Here is a 23,240-nt window from a genome sequence, read left to right on the forward strand (position 1 = left end):
TTTAGTGGTCCGTAGGTCCAAAGGTATTATAAAAGGGATATTACATTCTGGGTTTGCAACCACATTGTTTCATATTTTTACTATTTACCAAAATTAGTATTACATCTGCATGCTCCTAGCAAAAGTGGTTAGTGTTGTAGTTTTTTATACTAGTTGCAATAAACGTGATAGTTTAAGTCAGTTTAGAGTTCACTGTCATCATTGCAATTGTTGAAGCATAATTTATAGGTCATTCTGAATGACACTGTGTTCTGTAACAAAGTGCTACAACATTACATTTTACCCAGAATTTGGGAATATTACAATAAATTTGACACAGTCAGATAACATTGTCCATGTGTGACGCACAGAGAAAGCAGTACAAATATCTGCAGATGCCATGTAACTCCTACTGCCTGGCATGAGTTTATGAGTAGTTCAATCAAGGTCTGGCACAACTGATTCACTGCAATTCCCATGAAAGTGAGAAAATATATAACTGCCACAATAAACAACAATACGTTTAGAATATCTAGATGCTGGAGGTTCATAAGGGTTCTTTGTCCACTTTTTTTTTTATAGCAGAATACCATGTTAAGATAAAAGTAAACAAATTATAACTAACACAAAGAACAAAAATCATATACAGCACTTTACCATTAATAAAATTTGGCTACTTACTGCTGATGTTTGCTCCCCCTTTTCCCATTGGTCATTCACTAAGTATTTACAGACAACAAAGTAGTTTTGTATTTGATCAGGGGGAGAAGGGGCAGCTTTTTTTGTTGGAGTATGAGAAGTACAGTGGAATAAAAAACTAAATTGTGGATATTTCTGCTAATCCACCACAATGGAAAGACATTGCAATTGGGTATTATTTGTTATAAAACTATATATATATAATATATTTGCTACATGAGTCACCATGGGTCCAGAAATGTACACATCCCTGGACCTTTAGTGCCAGTGGGCTCCATACCAGTCGAATAGTTTGCTATGGTTCCAGATATTTCATAGATAGATGTTTCATAGATAGATGATTGTTTAAAAAGTTACAAATGATGCAAGTGTAGGAGCCTTTTAGTGTAGCAATGTCCCTTTAGGGATATCGAGGTTGATCTTAGCATATTCTGGGCAGTTCTAGAGCCTGGTTCTCCATGGCGGAGTGATGGTTGGCTGTCTATTGTCGCAGTAGCAGTATTGATCTATGGTAAGGTAGCTGCCAATTACTGCCCCAGTCGGGCTATGACATATTTTAGCACCTTTTTATTTGGGTAGTTGCTAGAAGCTAAAAGCTAGAGAACTGGGTTAAGGGAGTACTTTTTTCATGGAATACAGAAAAAGTAAAAGAACAGGGCAGGTGGCCTTGATAGACTCTAGGGCCTGAAGTTTAAACCCACTGGCGGAGGAACTGAAAAACTTAGCAGTGATACAGTTCAGCTATCAAGAGAGGGATTCCCAGTGGAGAGGAACTCGAATACATAATCCCATTCATGTTAAGATTCGTGATTGGGACTTTAAGGAAAATGTTATTCACAGGGCTACATGAGAATCACTCTCTGCTGCCCTCACCATCTTTCAATGGGTATATTGGAGGCTTTGAACACACATGCAGTCATTGTCGTTGGAAAGGATCTTTCACGATCCTTTCCAATGACTAACCACTGCACCATGCATGAACAACGACAGAGCGGCACAGGCTGCGCTCTCTCCCCCTTCATTTCCATTAGGATTGTTTGTCGTCCATCATCCATGTATCTACCAGGACAGTCGTGCAGACGATGGACAACGAGCGCTGTACACACGGAAAATTATCATCTGTTATCGGCCCTGAGACGATTATCGGACGAGGACAATTGCACGTGTGTACGTACCCTTAAAACAAAGACACACAAGCCTGTGAAGTTTCTCATGTTACACTGCTGGGAGGGACCTGGGCATAAACTAGTCGCCCCTATGAGGGTGGGAGCTACATAAATATTCAACATTGCTTTAATTATATGTTAAATATGGTTTGCAATGTTATGATATATTGTTGGCCTACATATTAGAACTTTTTAAATCGTTTTAGGTTAGGTATCTAGATTTTTACAATGAAGTTCTATATCGTGTCAGTACTATATTTGCTTATGGACATCCTAGGATATGTTCTAGTTACTTAGTATTATGTAGTAATTTCTAGTTGGACCATAGATAGCTTTAAAGTTTTTTTTACAAATTAAACTTTGTTTTAAAATGCATTTACATATACCTACAACATACTTTTCTGAAAAATGATAACTATGAATGTAAATTTCCCTAAACCTATAAATAAATTTACCTAAACCTATAAATTTACCTAAAACTATACAAAAAAGTCTTTCATGTTGGGCAAAAAGAGACAGGAGAGGTAAAAAATGGAAATGTAGCTGTCTTTTAAGGGAATCAGTTGACAAAAGATCCAATGAGTATTTGCAAATACAGCTTCTTATTGTTTTATCTTTTTTAATATAGAAAACTTTGCTTTCTAACACGCTTTTACCCAATAATTATGCTCTTTGCTATTCAGTGTCCTTTTTGACCAAGTTAATATGTTCACAACAATGTGCACCTAGCTGTGTGAACATTATCTGAGCTTTAAACTTGTAGGAACATTGGTGCCAAGATAAGAACACTTCCTTGAAATTACAAGAGTGACGCAAAGCTGACAAGCTAAGGATGCATCCGGTGAAGTCAATAAGAAACACACATGCATGTGCTGTTCTTTAGGAAGTCTCTTAAGCGTACAAATTACGTTTTAAATGATCTAACACGTAAATAGTATTGGTTCTCAAACACGTACAAAATTTATAAGTAGTAGAGAAGAGGACACAAGCAGCAATGAGTAATCTCTATTAGCAGTTAGTAGAAGCTAAACAATGTTTTTGGCAAATTTGATAAAATCAGGATAGGTTAACTCTTTTTATACTTGTGACCAACACCCTGACGCATGACTAATACACTTTTTTTTTAACAAATTGCTTTAATTGGATTATACTCAATGTGTGCCCCCAAAATTGCATTGACAGCAATATAGACAGAACAAATGTACTAGCCTGAACGAAAACATTTTGGCTGAAGTTGCGCCTTAACATTTATTCTGGTAAAAAGTGCATAGCCTTGATTTGTTATGTTTTTACTAATAGTTTTGCTGCTGTACACTCAGAAGCTATGCCAGCATACAACGGTCTCATATACATGAATCACAGGAATTCTGATATCCAGGATTTAAAACTAAAGCAAAACATCCTCTCAATTGCTGCACGTATCTGGGAAATGCCTTAAAGATTGATGACAAATCCCTATATAGTTTGCAAGCAGGTCACTGAACTAGAGTGAACTGTGGTTTCCTTTGTTTCATTTTTTTTTTTGCAGCTCTCTTTAGTGCTATAGACCTCTTGCACAGTAAAGGCATTTGAACTATTTCCTCTAAAACATATACAGTGTAATCTCCAATATGTTATCACTACTGTAATATGTGAAAACAATGATAAAGCAGGGACATTTTATTCCATATTCCATATCAGATTAAATTGTGTTTGTGTGCTTTACTTCTGTGCAGTTTTTTACATTTTAAAAGCAAGTTCAAACAGGAAATCAACAAAGTTAGACAGAAACCTATGTGGTTGAAGACCTTTATCAAAAAATGCTGAGCATATAATCTACATGCCTGCATCTATGAACCTAACACAGGTAACATTTGATTATCAAGGCCATGGAATGCCTGGAACTGTTTGCATGGCTAGGGCCAACGGATGAAAATAATAGAGCCCAACTGCTAAAACCTGAAAGTGAGTAGAATAAACAGGGAACCAAATAGCAAAATGATGGAGGGGACCTTCCAGACATAAATCATTGACATTAAAGCACCACAAAACTCAAGGTCAGGCTTACACTTAAGCAAGTTTGTATTTACCAATCAATATTTGTGCCCTTCAACCTCCTAATGCATTTTGGATACTAATACAGAATAAATAAGTAAAAATAATTAAATGCTTTCATGGGGTATACCAGCTAAAGTAAATAAGCAAACTTTATATTACACAAAACACACAGAAACATAGAGATGGGACTGCAAAAGTAAATAATAGGTTTAGCATTAGAAAACAGAAACATAAAGTTTCCCTCACGACAATCCTAAATATTCGTTGTTGGAGTTATCAAGGTAAGGTGTTTATGTGTATATATATATATATATATATATATATATATATATACATTCACATTTTTACTGTTATTCATTTTCATTAAAGGTGGTTGGAATATATTACAGTGCTATATTTTTGTTCAGAGTCCATTGGTGCCAAGATCTCAACACAGTCTAAAGAAGATGCTTTCAACCTAAAAAAGGTTAAATCAATGAGGAATAAAGCTAAAGTATTACTAAAGACAAACCTTTTGGGGATTGGAGTTCTGAGGAGTTGGAACCCTGGTTGTTTTGTATTGCTACCTGTGTTCCAATTAGGGGGATTCATTCCTAATTGTATTAAGCACCAGTGTCTCCAGGAAAAAAGGTGAGGGTAAATAAAAAAAAACTGAATTGCCACCAGAAAAATAATGGAGGTAAAATCATCCAAAGAGGAGACTTGTTCCCATAACAATTGCCAGAATTGCCAAACATTTCTTCACATTGGAAATATATCTTGTCAATTCTTGTTAGAACACAGATGGCACAAACAACTACAGTAGCTTTAACTCTCCCCTAGTCATTTGGAAAAAAAACAAATCCTAAAAATGACCTTTTCTAATCCGGGAAAGTACATTATTCGATATTTAAAATTAAAAACATAATAGTATATATGACTTAAAGGCACCTACATTTTATTTTCAGGGAACTATAATACAGGTTTATGTTGAGCAGTTTGGTGAGCCCCAGTTTAGTCATAGGAACAAGGTTACCAATTTAATTTTCAATTTTTTTATGGAGAAGAAATAAAACAGTTTTGGTCCTGTTTATAGACAGGAGTGTAGCTAGCAGTAAGGAAACTGCTTTTTACTACAGGTTTAGGCTGCCTCAGAGCCCAGCAATAACTATGATAAACTACATTTCTTCTCTATTTTCCCACTAATTTCCACTTCTCTTGCTCTGAGGTTACACACACATCAATATGTAATGAAATACCATTTGGTGCTGTATTTAAACTCATCAGTACAGCCCACTTTAAAAAATGTAGCTTCTAATAAGATAATTGCACTGCCTCCAGCAGTTCATTAATGCTTTATTATCCTGCTATTCTATCCTGGTGCAATGCCCTTATCTATACTTTGAGGACACATACCATCAGTACATAAAATCAGGGCTATAAAGATTCATCAGATGAATCTCACATCATACATAGTGAGATGTAGAGAATCTGACGTGTTTAGTGGTCTCCTGACATCATTCATGGATCGGGTTCTTGAATGACTAATAGGTCATATATATTCTGCTTGTTTGTCCTCATCCCTACATAGAATAGAAAGGGTGCTGTGTGTACAGTGCTGGTTCATTCATCTGTCACTGGAAACAATAAGGACAGTTTGTTTCCAGTAGTGAAAGTTTCACTTGTGTACATATGTTGGTATATTCCAAGTATGCTGTACAACACCATCCAACCATTCACTCCTAGATTACATCTGATCACAGCAAGGAACTGATGCCACTCACATCAGCAAGGTACTTCTCCCGGTGACAATGGCTAGCCCATGTGAGCAGCCTATTTTCTGGACAAGTAGGTAATGCTTCCAGCCCCAATCTTCCCTAGGTGCTCCTGGCTCTGAAGGAGGAGGCATGGTTGGTGGTGCTGTAGGTCTGGTGGGCATCTGGCTGGTTCACTCCACAGTAACAATGCCTTTCACCCTGCAGCATCCCCCTCCTTCTGGTTCTGGTTGTCTGGTGCTACTCTTAGTTCTCCCTCACTCAGCTCATGGTCGAAGGAGCAAAAAGCCCAAAAAAACTTCTTCTTGGAAAAAAATTGAATTCTTTTAGGTTTGCTGGTCCTTTTACTCATAATGTCATCAAACCACATTTGTTCTTGTCACTTATTGTTATCATTGTTGGTATTATAATCAATATTACATTCTGCCCAGCTTTCCTACATGAAAAAGAGGGACACCTAATAATGTACAGCACTGCTTAATATGTTGGCGCTAAAAAAACACTGTTTATATTATTATTATTTTTAATAATAATAATAATAATAATATTATTAATATTATAACAAAGTATGTAGACCAATTGTTTGTTTTTTTGCACCCCCAGTTATGCAAACCTGAAAAAATAATATGCAAATAATGACTGGATATAAAAAGTGCAATTTAAAAATTAACAAAATATGTTGTGTGTACTTTTCCATTATAATTTCTAAATACCAAATGGAATAATTTAGAGTCTGAATGAAATGTTTAGTACAAAATAATGCTTTTTATTAGTCAAATATTGTATTTGTGATAGAGGTGTATATATCCACCTAAAATGCAGGACAACTTGATTCTAAAATAGGGTTAGTCCCTCAATTACAATTAGGGGTAATGTCTGAAATTTCAAATTACCAAATGCAATCATTAGGAATTTACATGTTTTATTGTTATTTAAGTTATTTATATTTAAGTTTTATATTTTTATAAAGCATTGTGGCTCAGTGGTTAGCACCCTGGCTTTGCAGCGCTAGGTCCCCAGGATCGAATCTTGGCCATCTGCATGGAGTTTGCAGGTTTTTCCCGGGTTTCCTCTGGTTTCCTCCCATATTCCAAAAAACATGCAGTGAGGTTAATTGCCCCCCCCCCCCCCAAATAAAAATGAACCTTAGACTGTGACAATGACATATGACTTAGGTAGGGACATTAGACTGCTTCTTTGGACATCTAGTGACATGACTATGGACTTTGTACAGCGCTATGTAATATGATGGTGCTATATAAATACTGTGTAATAATATAAAGGTGAAATAAAAAAAAAAGGACAACTGAGGAGGAAAGTGGGAATTATTTACAATGGAGTGAGACAGTCCTTTAAATAAAAGTCATTTAGAAGCTTTGTCTGTATTTTATATATTTATGTTCATGTTTACATTATAACAACTGAAAATAAATATCAATTCCTGTCAGCTTCCTGTGAAATAAAAGTGTCGCCTCCATACAGCAGAGGGCGCCTCCACCTGGGCTGCGAGTTTCTGGATGACGTCACGTTGGCCGCTCTCCCCTTCCCTATGTGAGCTCTGTGCACGGAAGCTCGGCCTCTTTCCGGTTGGGGACCTGAGATAGGCTGTGCAGACATGAAGGTGAGCCTCGGACTGAGGAATAAAATGTTGGGTTTTAGCGCTTTGGCACGGCACATATTATGCGGGAACTGTGGAGCTGAGTGTAAGGGATGCAGCGGCTGACTGACTGGGCGGCTCGGTGGATATTTACATGTCGGATGGTAGTGGATTGTGCTGAGATGGGAGCCGGCAGAAACATGGCGGCTGTGTGGGCCGTGTACTGCCAGCGTGTGCGGTGTGCCTGTGTGGAGCAGTGAGCAAGTCAGTGTGCTGGATAATGTGCGGGCCATGTGTGATAGGAACATGTTTTATGCGGGGTTCTGGGCTCAGCCTGTGCTGTCACTGATCTGCTTGCTGAGTGAAGTCCTGGTCCTGCTACCTTTATATCACATAATGACTTCCCATAACAACCCTTCCTAGGATTCCCTGCTAGGGATGCTAAAGCAATGTGAATTGGGAACAGTTTCCAAGCTTCTATAGAAGAAATAACTTTGGTTTTGTTTTCATCCTTTGCTGCACCTTGGTGTTAATGCCTGGACTTGGGATGGCTGCATTACATTCCTCAGGGGGCTTCCTCGGGTTCTATGGCTGTGTAATGTGCTGGGCAACAGGGTGACAACACAGGAGTACATTAAGTAGACTGAGATGGAGCGTTGTCATACCAGAAAATGATGACTAGGCCCTTCATGGCAGGATCAACAGAGTTAAAAATAATGTCACCTGAAGCTACATTACATGTCTTGGGAGACTTTGGTAAGTGTCTGAATGTTCAGGACACCCCTGGTTGCATATAATTGATATGGCAGGAATATAGACAGGCAGACGTTTTTAGGAACTTGGTGCTAGTAACACAGTTAAAACGTACCTGAACTCAGAATCTTCACTTTCCATAAAAGGGTAGACTACTCTTTAAAGTAAAAATTGTGTTTGTGTTTTAGGAAAAAAAAAAGGGTGCAGCACTGAGGAACTAAACTCAAAAATAAAAATACACTTACCTTCAATCCTGCAGTGCAGTCGATCACTCCGGGGGTGTGCTGCATCGGATCCTGTGTTGTCCCAGAGCCGGCGCTCTGGGTGGCTTCACCTTCTCTTTCAGGTTCTTCATCCTATGTCACCTGACACAGGCACAAGCGCGTGTGACATAAGATGGAAGCAAATCATTTGCCGCTCTCATTGCGCGTGCATCAAATGGGCAAATTTTTCTCTGAGCGAAAAGGCTCCTTCTGCGCATGCCCAAGATGCGCAGGCAATCAAGAATAAATGGGAGCACTGAGTCTCCCGGGATAACAATTGCCGATCCCACGCATGCGCAGTAAGATCAGCAAGATTTTTTTCCAATCTACGTCACGCGATCTGTCGCCTGCACAGTTTGAGTTCAGGCAACGTAGGAAGGCAGAGAGAGAATGGCAGCACCCGGCGCTCCATCTGTGCAGGGCAAAAGACGGGATACTGGGTGGTGTGGGACCCGATGGAAGAGACCGCCCAACAGACTGGTCTGCAGGACGGTTTACTTCTGCTTGAAAGCATGTGCTGAGCTGAAAAGTAGATTTGAAGGATGGAGTTTTCTTACCTTGTCTGTCTTTCTGTTCTAGCTTAATATCTCTTTCCCAGCCACTGGCTGCCAGAAGCTGATTGAAGTCGATGATGAGCGCAAGCTGCGTACTTTCTATGAGAAGCGTATGGCCACAGAAGTTGCAGCTGATCCCCTGGGTGAGGAATGGAAGGTAAGGAATTGTTCACCTTTACAGGTGTTGTGTGATGAGGCTTTGTGTGTGCTGACTACAAAGCAGAGTAATCATTTAACCTGCGGCTTCTTTTGTAGGGATACGTTGTGCGCATCAGCGGAGGTAACGATAAGCAAGGGTTCCCCATGAAACAGGGAGTTCTCACCCACAGCCGTGTTCGTCTGCTTCTCAGCAAGGGTCACTCCTGTTACCGCCCCAGGAGGACTGGCGAGCGTAAACGCAAGTCTGTGCGCGGCTGTATTGTGGATGCAAACTTGAGCGTGTTGAATTTGGTTATTGTCAGGAAAGGTGAGTAACACAGGAATTCCTACATGTCTCCGGACTTGTCATTATGAGCAGAATTACAGGAGATAGTAACACTTTTTATGGTGAATATGGTGTGAATAATATACTGGTTTGTATATTTTAGGTGAGAAGGACATCCCCGGCCTTACCGACAACACCGTTCCACGTCGTCTGGGTCCCAAAAGGGCAAGCAGAATCCGCAAGCTCTTCAACCTGTCCAAAGAAGATGATGTACGCCAATATGTGGTTAGGAAGCCTCTTTCTAAGGAAGGTATGTTTCACCAGCCTGCTATAGAGTGTTTTTGGCCTTGACTGAAAATTGAAAATGTTTACATTCCTTATACAAATTTATTTTTGTCATGAAAACGTAAAATACGTATAACCTGTAGACATTTTAGCATCTTAAAAAAAAAAGAAAAAAAACCTAGTCCCACTTTGAAAGTTGGCAGTCAGGTGTTTATGGCAGAAAGAGACAGGCAATGCTACCTGATCACTGTCCAGATGTCATTTCCCTGAGGTGTGCATTGTGCACAGCTCAGTGTTTGGGATACCCAGCAGTCCTGGGTTCCCTTGTGGGTGCAGGGAATGAATTAACTCTAATCCCAGCTTGGCCAATCAATCAATGGCGGAAGAACGCACTGTGTAAGAGAAGGAAGACTATGGTGGAATCTGTAATGGAATGGTGACAGGTGAGTATCAATGGGTTTAAAGTGCGCCAACACTGTGAAACCATGTAATCTGATGTTTTCTGGTCTGGTTGGTTCTGTAAGCACTGACCTAGAATGAGAATACAGTTCAGGTCTTCAGATAATTACCGCACAGTTATCTACGTTATTGTTTCATCTGTGACTAGGTAATTTTGATGCCTTTGCATCCCATTGTGCTACTAAAATAAATACCGATTGTGGATTGTAGCCAGTGGTGCAGTTGATCTTATTGAGTAAATAAAAACACGTCTGTATGCACAGTTACAGAAAATGTTTTTAGTAGTCATCCTTATAAAATGTTGCTGTCCTTATTCTTATTTTTTTTTTTTTTTTGGATGGCCCATATAACCCATATAAGAAGTAGTAGATGCTGTGTTCTCCCATTTTCCAGGATGTTCAGGATTAGGATGTCCATGCAGGTTATGCATAGGGATTATGTAGCACTGAAAACTCCAATACTCAGCTTGTTTAGGAATCGCAGATCTGCAGCTGTTCTGATTTGTGTCCTGCAAGTGCTCTGATGTTGGAGGACCCAACTGTGAAATGGGAAGTTGAGTTGTCTGTGGAGATGAGGCAGCATAAAGCTGCTGATGTGGGGACACTGACCTGGTGTCATCCTATTTGTAGAAAGTAGGTTGTTGCTTTGATCTGTGCATTGGTGTTGAATAGCTGTTAGCTTTCACTATCTTATACAGTTATGGACAGACAATTGCTTCATGTTTTATGAACATGACATTTTCAAAAGCTTTCGGTTTCTTTATTTTATTTTTTTATATATATTTGAAATGTTTTTTGTACAACCCTGCACACGATAAGTGCACCTGGGTTATTTATTTTGCTCTTCTCAAAGTCCATGTATATTACCCCTTCCACCAGACTGTTTTCTAAATGGCCAGGGGGATAAGTGGAGACTCAACATAATCCATGGGATCTTGGAAATGGAGTCCCAGGATTACTACATCTCCCTCTATACTTCAGGGCTGTTGGGAGGGAAGCTCTGCAGGTCTTGTGGACCAAAACGCTGCGTTCATGTGCCTACTTCACCAGGCAATTCACAAAACACAACTCTTCATTTTGGTAATGGTCATAAGACAAGTGGGCTAAAGACACATCCTCAGTGCACAAATATGAATGGCCTAAAAATACAATTATAGCTGTACTAATCCTGGCATGTGAACTAGCAGGTGTGCCTATTGTTGAATGTTGCATGGTAGGTTATGTAGGTGATCTTATTGTACCTGAAGTTCAGCTATAGAACGTGTGGAAGGCGTTGCATATGTATACAATAAAAATGCCAATATTTACGTAGAAAACACGAACATTGAAAAAATCAAAACTCGCACAGCTGCAAGATCAAAAATTGATGCTAAAGGAAGATACCATTTGAATATAATTATTCTAAATACATACCTAATCTGTACTGCCCTGCTTGTGCAAGCCTTCAAGGTTCATTCTCACTGTCTCTTTATAGAGAGAGGCTGCATATTTGCAATACTACAGTGGCCTGCTTCAGTGGCTACATGTTCTGCTCATTTTAGGGTTACAATTCCCCTATAATAGTTGCACTGTGGGCACGTGCCACCTTATCATTTTTATATTTAATATATTAACCCCACCCAACCCAAAAAAGGTAACCCCGAGCCACACTTGGTGTAGCTAAAAACAAATTTGCCTTGTCCCATCGCGTCCTGCACAACGGATCTCATCCTTGGCGGCATCCTCTTCTCCGGATCTTCAGCCGTTGAGTGCAGTGATGTTCCGCCAGGGCATGCATTGATGTGTGCGAGAGGTGCGGCTGGAAATTCAAATAATTTTGTGTTCGATTCAATACAAAATAGCTGTATTGAATCAATACAAAGACATCTTTATATATATATATATATATTTTTTAATAAATTTTCAATCAAAAACAATGTAAGGTTTTTTCCGAAAAAAAACAAAAAAAAAAAAAGGACAAATTAAACGCCAGGGGGGATAAATGGTTCAGTTGTTGCTCCAGGTGTAAAAATAAGCACTTGGATTCTCTAAGTAGAGGGGATGACCTGGAGCTATCATATGGTGAAGGCCAAACATGCAGTGAGCTATATTCTAGTCACTGGTGGGCTAAGTAAAGATTCTAAAAGTGGTTGCATTGCTTTTTAAACAGCAAATGTTATTATTAACGAACAGGATTTATATAGTGCCAACATATTACGCAGCGCTGTAATAGGGATTGCAAATGACAGACAGTGTTCCCCCAGTCCGTTTTAGCCTGGTGCACCACCTGGCACTTTTGAGCAACCACAGGGCTGTTTTTGGATTGTTACTGATGAGTTTGGTCACAATACAGGGGCTGCCACCCGCCTGCAATTTTCTGTGTTTAGCACTGAGACACATACAGACAATGACACAGGAGGAGTAGAGGACTCTGCCTTGAAGAGCTCTTTCTCACTTTGGTATACATTTCATCAGACTTGTTTTGAATAGGAAAAAAACTGCACAGCATAAAATACTTTTGTATCAAATCCCTATAAAAAATGAAAGTGGGAGCTGTAACTTGTAACATTTGTGTCTGCAGGAAAGAAGGCCAGGACTAAGGCCCCCAAGATCCAGCGTCTTGTAACACCTAGAGTTCTCCAGCACAAGCGCAGACGTATTGCTCTGAAGAAGCAGCGCACTCAGAAGAACAAGGAGGAAGCAGCAGAGTATGCCAAGCTCCTTGCTAAGAGAACAAAGGTACGTTCATTAATTCAAATGGTTTTTATTATGCAGTGAGCTACTCATCTCCTGTTTTTTCACAATAGGTTTCAATCCGTTGTAGTTTAGTAATCCACATAATTTAATGGCAGCTTGTTATTTAAGTTTTTTTAAAAAGAAAAAGAAAATCTTTTCTTGTCATTATGGCCTTTTTTTATCAGTGTTTTTTTTTTACATTTAGCTTAATGTTTGGGACTACATTTCCGCTTTAGCACTGCATATGAAATAAGCCTGTTTATTTTTACTCTTTCAGGAAGCCAAGGAGAAGCGTCAGGAGCAGATTGCTAAGAGGCGTAGACTTTCATCACTGAGAGCCTCCACATCTAAATCTGAATCCAGCCAGAAGTAAAGCCTCATGGTTTAAATAAATTTTGTTGTAAATGACCAACTTGTGCAGTTCTTTTGAAATGTTTGCAAAAGTATATTCTTATACTATGGATTTGATCTGGTTTCCTGAAAACTGCTAGACATAAATTAAACTTTTTGGTTTCTTTAACTTTATTGAAGATTGCTTAGTAATATACCAGGCAGTATTTAGGATGCTTGGCACACTTTTTTCTGTCTTTTTAATATTGTTAAATTACATCATCTATAAATATAGGCCGTATATTCATTCCTATAGTTAAGCTTTACTCATGGCAGCTTCAAGAAGTTGTCTGAAGTGTGGCTTAATGGGAATTATTGGTGTTGTGGCAATTTTTAAGGTTGGCATTTATTTTCTTTGTCTCAAAGTTGGGCTACACAATAAAGATAGCTGTATTCTACCTAAGGCAGGTATAGCAGGCGGCAACACTGGATTGTTGGAGCTATATAAAATAAAAATGACCACTGTAACTACAGTTCTTTTACTGCTCTCACAAACCTCAAAGTAATGTCAAATCACAACTCCCAATTGTCCTATCACGTGAGAATTGCAATTCTTTTTTCCTACATCTGTGATATGATCATTTGTGGTGTGTAACTTAGTAAAAGCAGCCTGTGTTTTTTTTTTTTTTTTTTTTTTTTTTTTTTTTTTTTTTTTTAGCCAAACTCCAGCTAGAATATTTTGCTTGCCTTCAACGGTGTTTTATCACACCGTTTTGTTAGCATTAGGAGATTTATCCTTTTTTGACAGGCATTGGTTATAAATATATGAAGACCTCATACCTTTTTTCTTCAAATGAGAATGTGATAACACTTAAAAAAAAAATGTAATCCATCTCCCTGGCTCTATAAAACTGCTCAGCTTATCTCTTGTTCAGCGGGACAACTAAACATGCAAGATAATATATTTTGTTGCTTACTTACAAGTAATCTGTCCGGCAGAATTTTCCTCTTTTTGTTCCTTTAGCACCTTGATGCTTCTCATGATCTTGGTACATGAAATAATCAGCAATATGGTGTGGGCCAAACAGCTATAAAGAGCAGCCTCTAAGCAATAGCCTATAAAATATGTGCTTTACATCCTCCAAGAAACCTTCCACTTAAGTGTTGAAACCTCATCCTCTATGCATAGGAGGTGTTTTCATAAGGCTTTCTACAGCGAGGAGCAACATACTGAAATGTCAAGCTGGATTGTTCTTGGATGTATTTTTTGTTTTTTTTATGGAGGTTGCCCTGAATTGTAGTTCTAATGCCATTGATGTTTCAAATTCAGAAGAGAATTATTTGAGCATTGATATGTTGAAATTTAATAAATATCCAAAATTAATACATTTCAGAATACAAACCCAGCAAGTATGCATTACAGTTGAAACAACACCCATACCTGAGGCGGGGCAGGACATGTCACAGGAACCAGGGGGAGCACGTGTCAGAACATGCTGGGTTTTTTGAATTTTTGATACAGGACTTATTTACACTGGTCAGGTCCACTATAATGTGTTCAACCCAAGCTTTCAAGCTCTGCATTTATTTGAATGTGCAACAAATCTGAAGGTGTAGTTGCACTTAATTCACTAATGTGCATTTAGTTATAGAAACTGTGCTGCATTTGGGATACTGTACTACATGAAGAATGCAGAAGTGAACTAACATAGATAATGTGCTACTGAAACATAATTAAAAAAAGCAACATGACCATACTGAAGCTTGAAAATTATGCACATCAAAATCCATGTGCTAAGCTTTAAAAATGATCAAATGTAAGCCTTATGTGTCCTGAAAATTTCTGCTTTACATCAGATGACAAATGCTTACCAGGTTCTGTATCAGTCACCCGATCTTGCACTGAGTTTAGGTACGCTTTAGAAACCAAGAATAACTACAAGAAATCAAATATCATCTGGAGGTCTATGGAAAGGAGCATGGCTGGTCTTTGAAGACCCAGAACCCAACTGGAAACAATAACTGAAATTAGATCAATGGATCTCCTAGTTTGGTCAGGGGCTGTCTATAGTGCAGAAATGTGTCCTTTTTTGAGATCAACTTAAGAGGGAAATGAACCTAAAATTGGCAGCTGAGGTGTGATCTGTACCTCTTTTGGGTATGACACTTTTGTGAATCAAATTAGCTTCTGATAAACAATGCAAATATTTTGTAATATGCATTAGAAATTTGGGCCACTGTTGGTTTTATGGAGTTTATGAACTTTAAGATTTTTCTTGAGGATTTTAGGCAAGGAAGAATGACCCTGCTTCTAAACATTTCCAACAGTAGCAAAAAATAAAATTTTTATATTCAACAGACTGCCAACACATACACCTGCCCTTAACCATGTATAAAGCAATCCATTGATATACTTGACAAATACTAGAAGACTGTTGATGGAAAAGAAGATAGGGCATCCCACCAGGGAGTCACAATGCAAAATAGCGTAGCAATCCAACTGAGCTACCATTGTGTTCAAGGCTTTTGTCAAAGGGTTACCTTATGTTGGCAGATTTGGTGGACTCCCTTTTCAAATGTTTTCAACTAATATAGTCTGCTTTCTGGGCTTTTACCCCTGACACATGGATTTAGAAAAGTTACCCTCTTTTTATTAGGCTATCAAGGTTTGCCTATAACAGTTGTGCTTTACATAGTCACAGTAGCTTGTATTGCTTTATGTGGAGTGAGGACAGTTTAGGACCTGTGCCTAATAACTGGAATTAGAAGTGAAATCTTCCCAAGGGCGCATGCGCGGACCAGGCGGATGTTAGAATCTTGAGCCGGCTCCGCTCTACACCTGGACACACAAGGCTGGCGGGCATATCAGGCGGCGGTTTTGACTTCGAGAGGCTCCCTGAGTAAGAGCAGTGCAAAGGGAGGCTTGCAGCAGGAGAACGCGGATGCCGACCCACGGTAAGAGCCGGCAGCAGCGTATGATAACACAGGCAGCCTCAGCATGCAGGAAAGCCAAGATGGCGGATTCCTCTCCCCACATGTGTTAGAAGAGGAGTGAGTGAACCAGAGATGTATACAGGGAGCTTGCCTTCAACACCAGCAAAAGTTGTGCATCAACAGTTTTCAGATCCAGAAAGTCTTGGAAAAATTTCAATTAACGTTGCATACAGCATTGGAAAATACTACCAAGAAAATTACAGAGCATTTTACAAAGGGGCTAAGAGAATTGGGCAAGCATACAGTACTAGAGGGGCGAGTAGATGGTGTTACCACTGCCCTACAAGGGCATGAAGAGGACATTGAGTATCTAAAACAGGAGGTACATCTTTTACATCATAAAATGGAGGACTATGAGAGCAGGGCCCACCATTCTAACCTCTGTATACGTGGTTTACCAGAAAGTGTAATTGATCTTAATACAACAATGATTGCCCTTTTTTGTGAACTAGAATTGGATCGTGCACACCGCACATTAGTAAAACCAAAAGCTGATGGTCCACCAAGGGATATCATGGGTAAATTGCATTACCCTTATGTTAAAGATGTGATAATAAAGGCAGCCAGAAAGAAGGAACCCCTCGCTTTTCAAGGTCACAATTACCAACTTTTTATGGACCTGGCTCCAGCAACGATATTGCGTCCTAGAGAGATGAAACCATTTCCCCAGAATCAGCAGGTCCCTTATAGATGTGGTTTCCCCTTTAAATTGTTATTCACATATGGGGGCAAGTTACAAGTTATCTCTTTGCCAGAGGAGGCCAGAAATCGTTTTCAGGAAATGGGACTTTATGTCTGTGATCAATATGAGAAATCAGGCCTTGTATAAAACCCTAATCCTTCAATATCACGATTTTCTGAAGTACACCAGCAATAGAGGACTAAGAAGTGTAAGGCCACAGATTCACTTAAACGCCTAAGATTCTCTCAGAGCAACATTTAAAAATTAATTATTTTTATTTTCTCTCATTTTTTTTTAGGGGTTATGAAAATAATGTTGTCTCATAATGTTTGAATGCCTCTTTTTAAACAGATAAAATGCTCCAATAAGTTTGGATACAAATCTCCTAGCTTACTCGGGATGCTAAGCACTTATTTGTTAGGAGTAAAAATAGTCTTTCTAATAGCTAGTTAAATATTTGGATAATTGCTTGATGTTATTCAGTGTTTATTATTGGGCCTTGGTCCTGGTATAGAAGTAACTGTGCATCTTTGTAAGTCGTGAGGGATATGCCCCGCCACTTAATCGGGGGTTACACCTGACGTCATTTTTGGGGTGACGGAAAAAATTCTGTCTTCTCTTGTTTACATTGCATTTTTACATAATCAGAGGGGGCAGATGTGGGGCGAGAGCAGGTCTCTGTTCTACATACCTGGGCGTATATATTATGCATAGTGTCTAGTGTTTTGTTTGTTTGGTGTCTCCCGTCTTAGTCTGTTTCTTTTTCCTTTTGTTTCTCATGTTGGGCAGGCATTATACTTTACAAATGTTTGGTAGAGAAATGGTAAATTCAATACTCTCCCTTAATGTAAAGCGCATTATTTCCCCAGTTAAATGGTCACAAGCATTTCGCTACTTTCATACACGTAAAGCAGATGTAATATGTCTACAAGAGACATACTTCTCTACTTCTTCCTGTCCAAAAAATTTTTCATGCAGTAAAACATGGAGGGGTGCTCATTGATTTTAGGAAAACAGAGTTATTTCAATTGCACAGACAGGTGGTGGATGAAAATGGTTGGTACTTGATATTGGTTAGAACATTAAATGACGCTAAAGTGACAATAGTGTCCTACTATGTTCCTAATGTTAATCAATTGCATTTTTTTGAACAGCTGATGACTTTGTAGCACAAAAATATGCAAAGCTATTTGGTGAAACCAATGTTCCACTAATACCAAGTATTGACAAGAAAAAAACATCTATGGATTCGGTTGTATTTGGGGATGTTACACCAAAAAAAACTGCTGGATCTGGTTTGATCCGAAATGTTATCAGATATGTGGAGGGACCTACATCCTAAAGAAATGGAGAACACATATTTCTCTCATCCTCATCAATTATTTACCTGTATAGACCATATTTTAATACATCAAAAAGCATTGCTCTTGGTTTTATCTTGAGATATCTTGGCGGTCTCATGGTCTGATCATGACACAGTTTGGGCTATGTTGTCTTCCCTTTTGCCTTCCCTTAAGCTTGATATGTTTAGATGGTCACTTAATGATTCCTTGCTCAGTAACCCTGAGGTGGATCAAAAATTACAAGGGATTTTGGTGGAGTACTTTTCCTTAACCTCCTAGCCGTTAAGCCCGACCTTCGTACGTGCAAAAAAAATGGCTAGGATGGTTAACCCCGAGTTTTTTCCCATCCTTACTTACCTGGTCCCGCTGTGCTCATCCAGCGTCGTGTTCGTGTTCCAGCGTCGTCCTCCGTCGATCGTCGTCCGCCGATCTCCCTCTCCAGCGTCGGGTGTCCTTCGTCGGGTGCCAGCGGGACCGGTAAGAAGCCGGCCGGCATCTTGTGTTCCACCGGCTGGCATCTTGTGGTCCCGCTGATCGTCCACGTCCTTCTTCTTCCAGCGCCGGATGATCTCTGAAGCGAGAAGCCGTCCGGCGCGTGTGCGGGAAATTCAAATTGAAACTCATTCATTCATTTTGTATTGGATTCAATACAAACTCCTGTATCCAATCCAATACAAAAAATGTAAAAAAATAAAAGTAAATAACTTGGTAATTCAAATTATTATTTTGTATTTGATTGGATACAAACTTGCGTATCCAATCCAATACAAAATAATATAAAATTAATACAAAGTACATAACTGGTAAATTCAAACTGTCATTTTGTACTGGATTGAATACAAACTCCAGTATCCTATCCAATACAAAAAATAAAATAAAAGTAAATAACTTGGAAATTCAAATTTATATTTTGTATTTGATTGGATACAAACTTGCGTATCCAATCCAATACAAAATAATATAAAATTAATACAAAGTACATAACTGGTAAATTCAAACGCTCATTTTGTATTGGATTGAATACAAACTCCAGTATCCAATCCAATACAAAAAAATAAAATAAAAGTAAATACATTTTTTATATTCATATTATCTACTAGAACCCCTGTTCGGACATATTTCTGTAAGTTACAGGTCTACAAATTTAAAAAAAAATTTCATGAAAAACAGTGGATCACTTTTGGTACAGAAATCAAGACCTCAGTGTAACGCTCAGGTGGTTAAACCAACAACCTATGACATCAAATGTTGTGCTATGGGCGGTGCATAAGACAGTGGTATGGGGACCACTCATACAGATTAAAAAGAAACGTAGGGCAAAGGTAATGGAATTAGAATCCAAATATGAAGAGCTGCGTATGCAGTATATAGCCTCATAAGCCTAAATAGGCGTAAAAGACGACAAATGGAGAAGGTCCGTACTCAATTGAATCTCTGTACAGCATCTATTGCCGAGAAAACGTTGAGATGGTCAAACAATAAATTTTATAGATACAGTATTAAAATGCATACATTACTGGCAAATAGGCTGAGGTACTCAGAAACACGCCCAAATACCTATAGACCTAGGGTCTATAGGTATATATTGCAGGTTTTTTTTAAACATCTGCAAAAACTGTACCAAACCCCTTATTCTTTTGATAATAGAGCTTTGGATACATTTTTTCAGTCCATAAACCTTCCAAAAATTACCACTAGTAGACTGGAAATTATGGTAGGCCCTATTACTTTCTTGCAAGTGACCAAGGCATCTTAAACCCAATAAGAGACCAGGACCTGATGGGTTCACGGCTGTATATTGTAAAAAAATACCAGCAAATATTGGTACCTTATCTGGTGGAGACATTTATTGGGGTTCTAAAGAGGGAAGCACCAGATTCTAGCATGTTGGAAGCAGCAATCTGTATGCTACCAAAGCCTTCTCCAACGCAATGAATTGGCCTAATTTTAGGACGATCTCTCTTCTTAATCTGGATTTTGGCGACTATCGTGGCGTCCCGATTGGAAGGAGGTATAGGCAATATAGTGCCGCCTGACTAAACAAGTTTTATACCCAGAAGGCAAGCGGGGGATAGCATACGGAGGATACTGCATCTAATCCAACGAACTGAGCCTGGATATAAGCAAAGCGTTTGACTCAGTATTATGGCCATACCTTATGTCATTATTAAATAGATGGGGCTTTGGATCGAACTTTTGTAAATGGGTATACTCATTGTATGATTGCTCTAAGGCATTTATACAATATTTGGATTCTCTATAGGCAGGGGCACTAGGCAGGGTTGCCCACTGTCGCCACTGCTTTTTGCACTGGCAGTGGAACCCCTGGCTATAGCTATCCAAAATCATGTTGACATTCTGGGTAAAGAGATGAATGGGGAACAACATAAACCTTTTTGCGGACGATATTCTCCTTAGTTTGACGGATCCCATGGTAACTTTGCCCAATTTGATGGAGGTACTGGAGGGTTTTCAGGCCTTCTCCGGGCTTCAGTTAAATAGCTCAAAATGTAAGGCACTTATTAATTTATCAATGGCAGTGGATAAATTGGTTAACAAATCTTTTCCCTTTCAATGGGAGTCAAAAAGACTTAGCTATTTGTGTATATATATCCCCCCATCATATGATCTCTTGTATACCGTTAATATCCCTGATTTGGTGAAACATTTGATAGGTTTATTAGAAACATGGAAACACTATCGAATCTCATGGTTGGGTCGTATAGCTTCAATAAAGATGTCTTGGTTACAGAAGCTCTTATATCCTATGAGAGTTCTTCCATTAGCTATGCCTAATCATGTCTTAAAAATGCTACAAAGTAAAATGTTAGAATACATTTGGGGGGCAAAACGCCCACGAGTTCCCAGATATACTTTATATCAATCCAGGAATATGGGCAGCCTATTGTTGCCGCATTTGAGCTCATACTATAAAGCTGCCCAAGTTATTCCTTTCTTACAATATCATGTCCAAAAAAAAAATCCTAAATGGGTTTCCATTGAGAAAGCAGTGGTGGCACCAATATCAGTAGAAGCATTACTATGGATTCCAGAAGTACAACGGTACAAAAATATGGGATTCTATTAAACATACGTGGGGCCCTATGTTTGTTCATAGCACAGTAAGTTCTATAATTGGGAACCCCTTGTTTCCTCTGGTCTGGAGGAACTAAGGTGTTTCTCGTGGTGGGTAGAAAAGGACGTATAAAGATTTTGTCATTTTATTAACTCAGCAGGAATTCATTCTTTTAGTGAGTTTAGAGAAAAATATGAAGCCCCTCCGGAGTAATTCTTTAGGTATATCCAAATCAGGCCATTGTTCTGTACATATACTCAATTTAAATTTGTAATGTATGTTTTCACTTCAGCCAAAATGGTTTTGACTAAGGCATGGTGGTCTACAACCCACAATGTGCAACAAGTTAGGAATAAAATGTCCTGGTTTCTAGTGACTGAAAAGATGGGAGCGCTATTGACTGCTTCGGTTCCTAAATTCCAAAAAATATGGTCACCATGGATTGAGCACTATATGCCTAAGGGCTGGGATCAGTCAATGTTGACCATATAGTTACACCATTGATTAAGTAGGTTGTAACATATGTTCCCTTTTTATATGCGGGATTGTTAGGTGGCCTGCCCCCAGTGCCCCTTCATCCTTGGTCTATATGTTTAGTGTTGTCGATGTTATATGTAATAAAGGGTTATTTAAGTATATATGTCATGTTTAACTGATTGGCAAAAAAAGGTATTCTAAATTTACATAAAGTGAAAATAAAAATTAATAGGAAAATACGCAGTATCACCAACATAATATAAAGTGGAAAAGAAAAGTGAACTCTTACCGCATTCCTAAGTCTAAGGGAAAAATGAAGATTGAAACAATAATGAATGAATAATTGTTAAAAGACAAAGTATGGAAGGCTCTTTCCTCTCTCTCCATAAATCTCCTCTCTCTCCATAAATCACTGAGAGATATTACACTGATTACATTCATTTAAAAATGATTTGGATGAGGACTCACAGGTCACAGGTTTTTTTTCTTCCTTTTTAGGACAGAATCACTAAATAGAAGTGTTTGTATAAATTGGTTGTGATAGAGGGAAAGGTATTAATCTTCTTCTCTCCTGGTATTATTAAGCCAATTACACGTTTGTTTGGGGTAAGATAATAGGTAAAGGGTTATAGTAGATAACTTTGTCACTGAGGAATATATGAGGGGGTGGGAGTAAGGAAGTAGTCGACAATACAAGGATGAAACAATTAGGCGTATACTGTGTAATGAGGTATTATTTCTAATAAAAGATAGAGATTAAGTAGTAACTAGAAGTGAGAAATGTTAGAAGTCAAGATAGACATATATATTTAAAGAAATTTGAAGATTGTGTTGTATAGCGATACTGTTCTGATACAATCTGTTGGAATTTGAATGATTTATGACACATTTTATATTGGCCTGTTTAATTGTATGATTAAAATGAAAACTAATGTATATGCAAAAGATCAGCCGGACATTTCCCCCCCCCCCCCCCCCACCCCTTGACCTACCCCATATTTACCCCTGGGCTAAATGTTTTGCCTTTGTGTATGGTTGGGAATTAATGGTGGCATTCCTGGTTATAACCAGAGAGGGGTCGGAGAGCGGTTTTGAGGCTCTCGAGGATTATTCAGTTTTTAGTTTCCTAACAGCTACTATGTTTTCTCACCCAGGCAATAAAAACTGTTTGATTTGGGGTGTTTTCTTCTTGGGTTGCTTCCCAACCCCAACCCCTATGTGTTTTTTTCCTTGGTTGGCCCCATTACGTTTAATTTTAAGTACTGATATGTCAATGTAAAATGTCACTTTTTGTATTCTGTGTTTTTGCAAGTAAGGGCTAAAAGCCCCCGTGTTTATATATGTGTCATTTTCTGTTCTTGTTCTGTTATGTTATTAATATTCAATAAAAACGGATTGAAACAAAATGAAAACTAATAAAGAAATTGAAACAGAAATATTCCCAATGACTGCAGCACAATAAAAAAAAAAAAAACTCACACAAACTGCCATCTTGTAAATCGAACAACAAAATCTTTCTAGTGGAGGTCAAATTTTTCTCATACAAGTATACTTCCTAAATCGGAGCTCTGGTCTGCATTGAGATAAACCAAATACTTTGCCCTGCATTTCAAGTAGAAATCTTGCCAAATGCATTTTTATGTTGTACTGAACT

General features: G+C 38.6%; 1 protein-coding gene across 1 annotated transcript; it reads left to right on the forward strand.

Annotated features, from left to right (window-relative positions):
- Nucleotides 1-7,125: 7,125 nt before the first annotated feature.
- RPS6 (ribosomal protein S6) lies at nt 7,126-13,092 on the forward strand. Its single transcript, XM_072404390.1, has 6 exons — nt 7,126-7,256; nt 8,828-8,959; nt 9,058-9,268; nt 9,390-9,536; nt 12,530-12,687; nt 12,962-13,092. Exons 1-6 carry the CDS (start codon nt 7,251-7,253, stop codon nt 13,055-13,057), a joined length of 750 nt encoding a protein of 249 aa, XP_072260491.1. The 5' UTR covers nt 7,126-7,250; the 3' UTR covers nt 13,058-13,092.
- The last annotated feature ends 10,148 nt before the right edge of the window (nt 13,093-23,240 follow it).

This window comes from Pyxicephalus adspersus, chromosome 3 (assembly GCF_032062135.1).
Source record: "Pyxicephalus adspersus chromosome 3, UCB_Pads_2.0, whole genome shotgun sequence".
Taxonomy (NCBI): domain Eukaryota; kingdom Metazoa; phylum Chordata; class Amphibia; order Anura; family Pyxicephalidae; genus Pyxicephalus; species Pyxicephalus adspersus.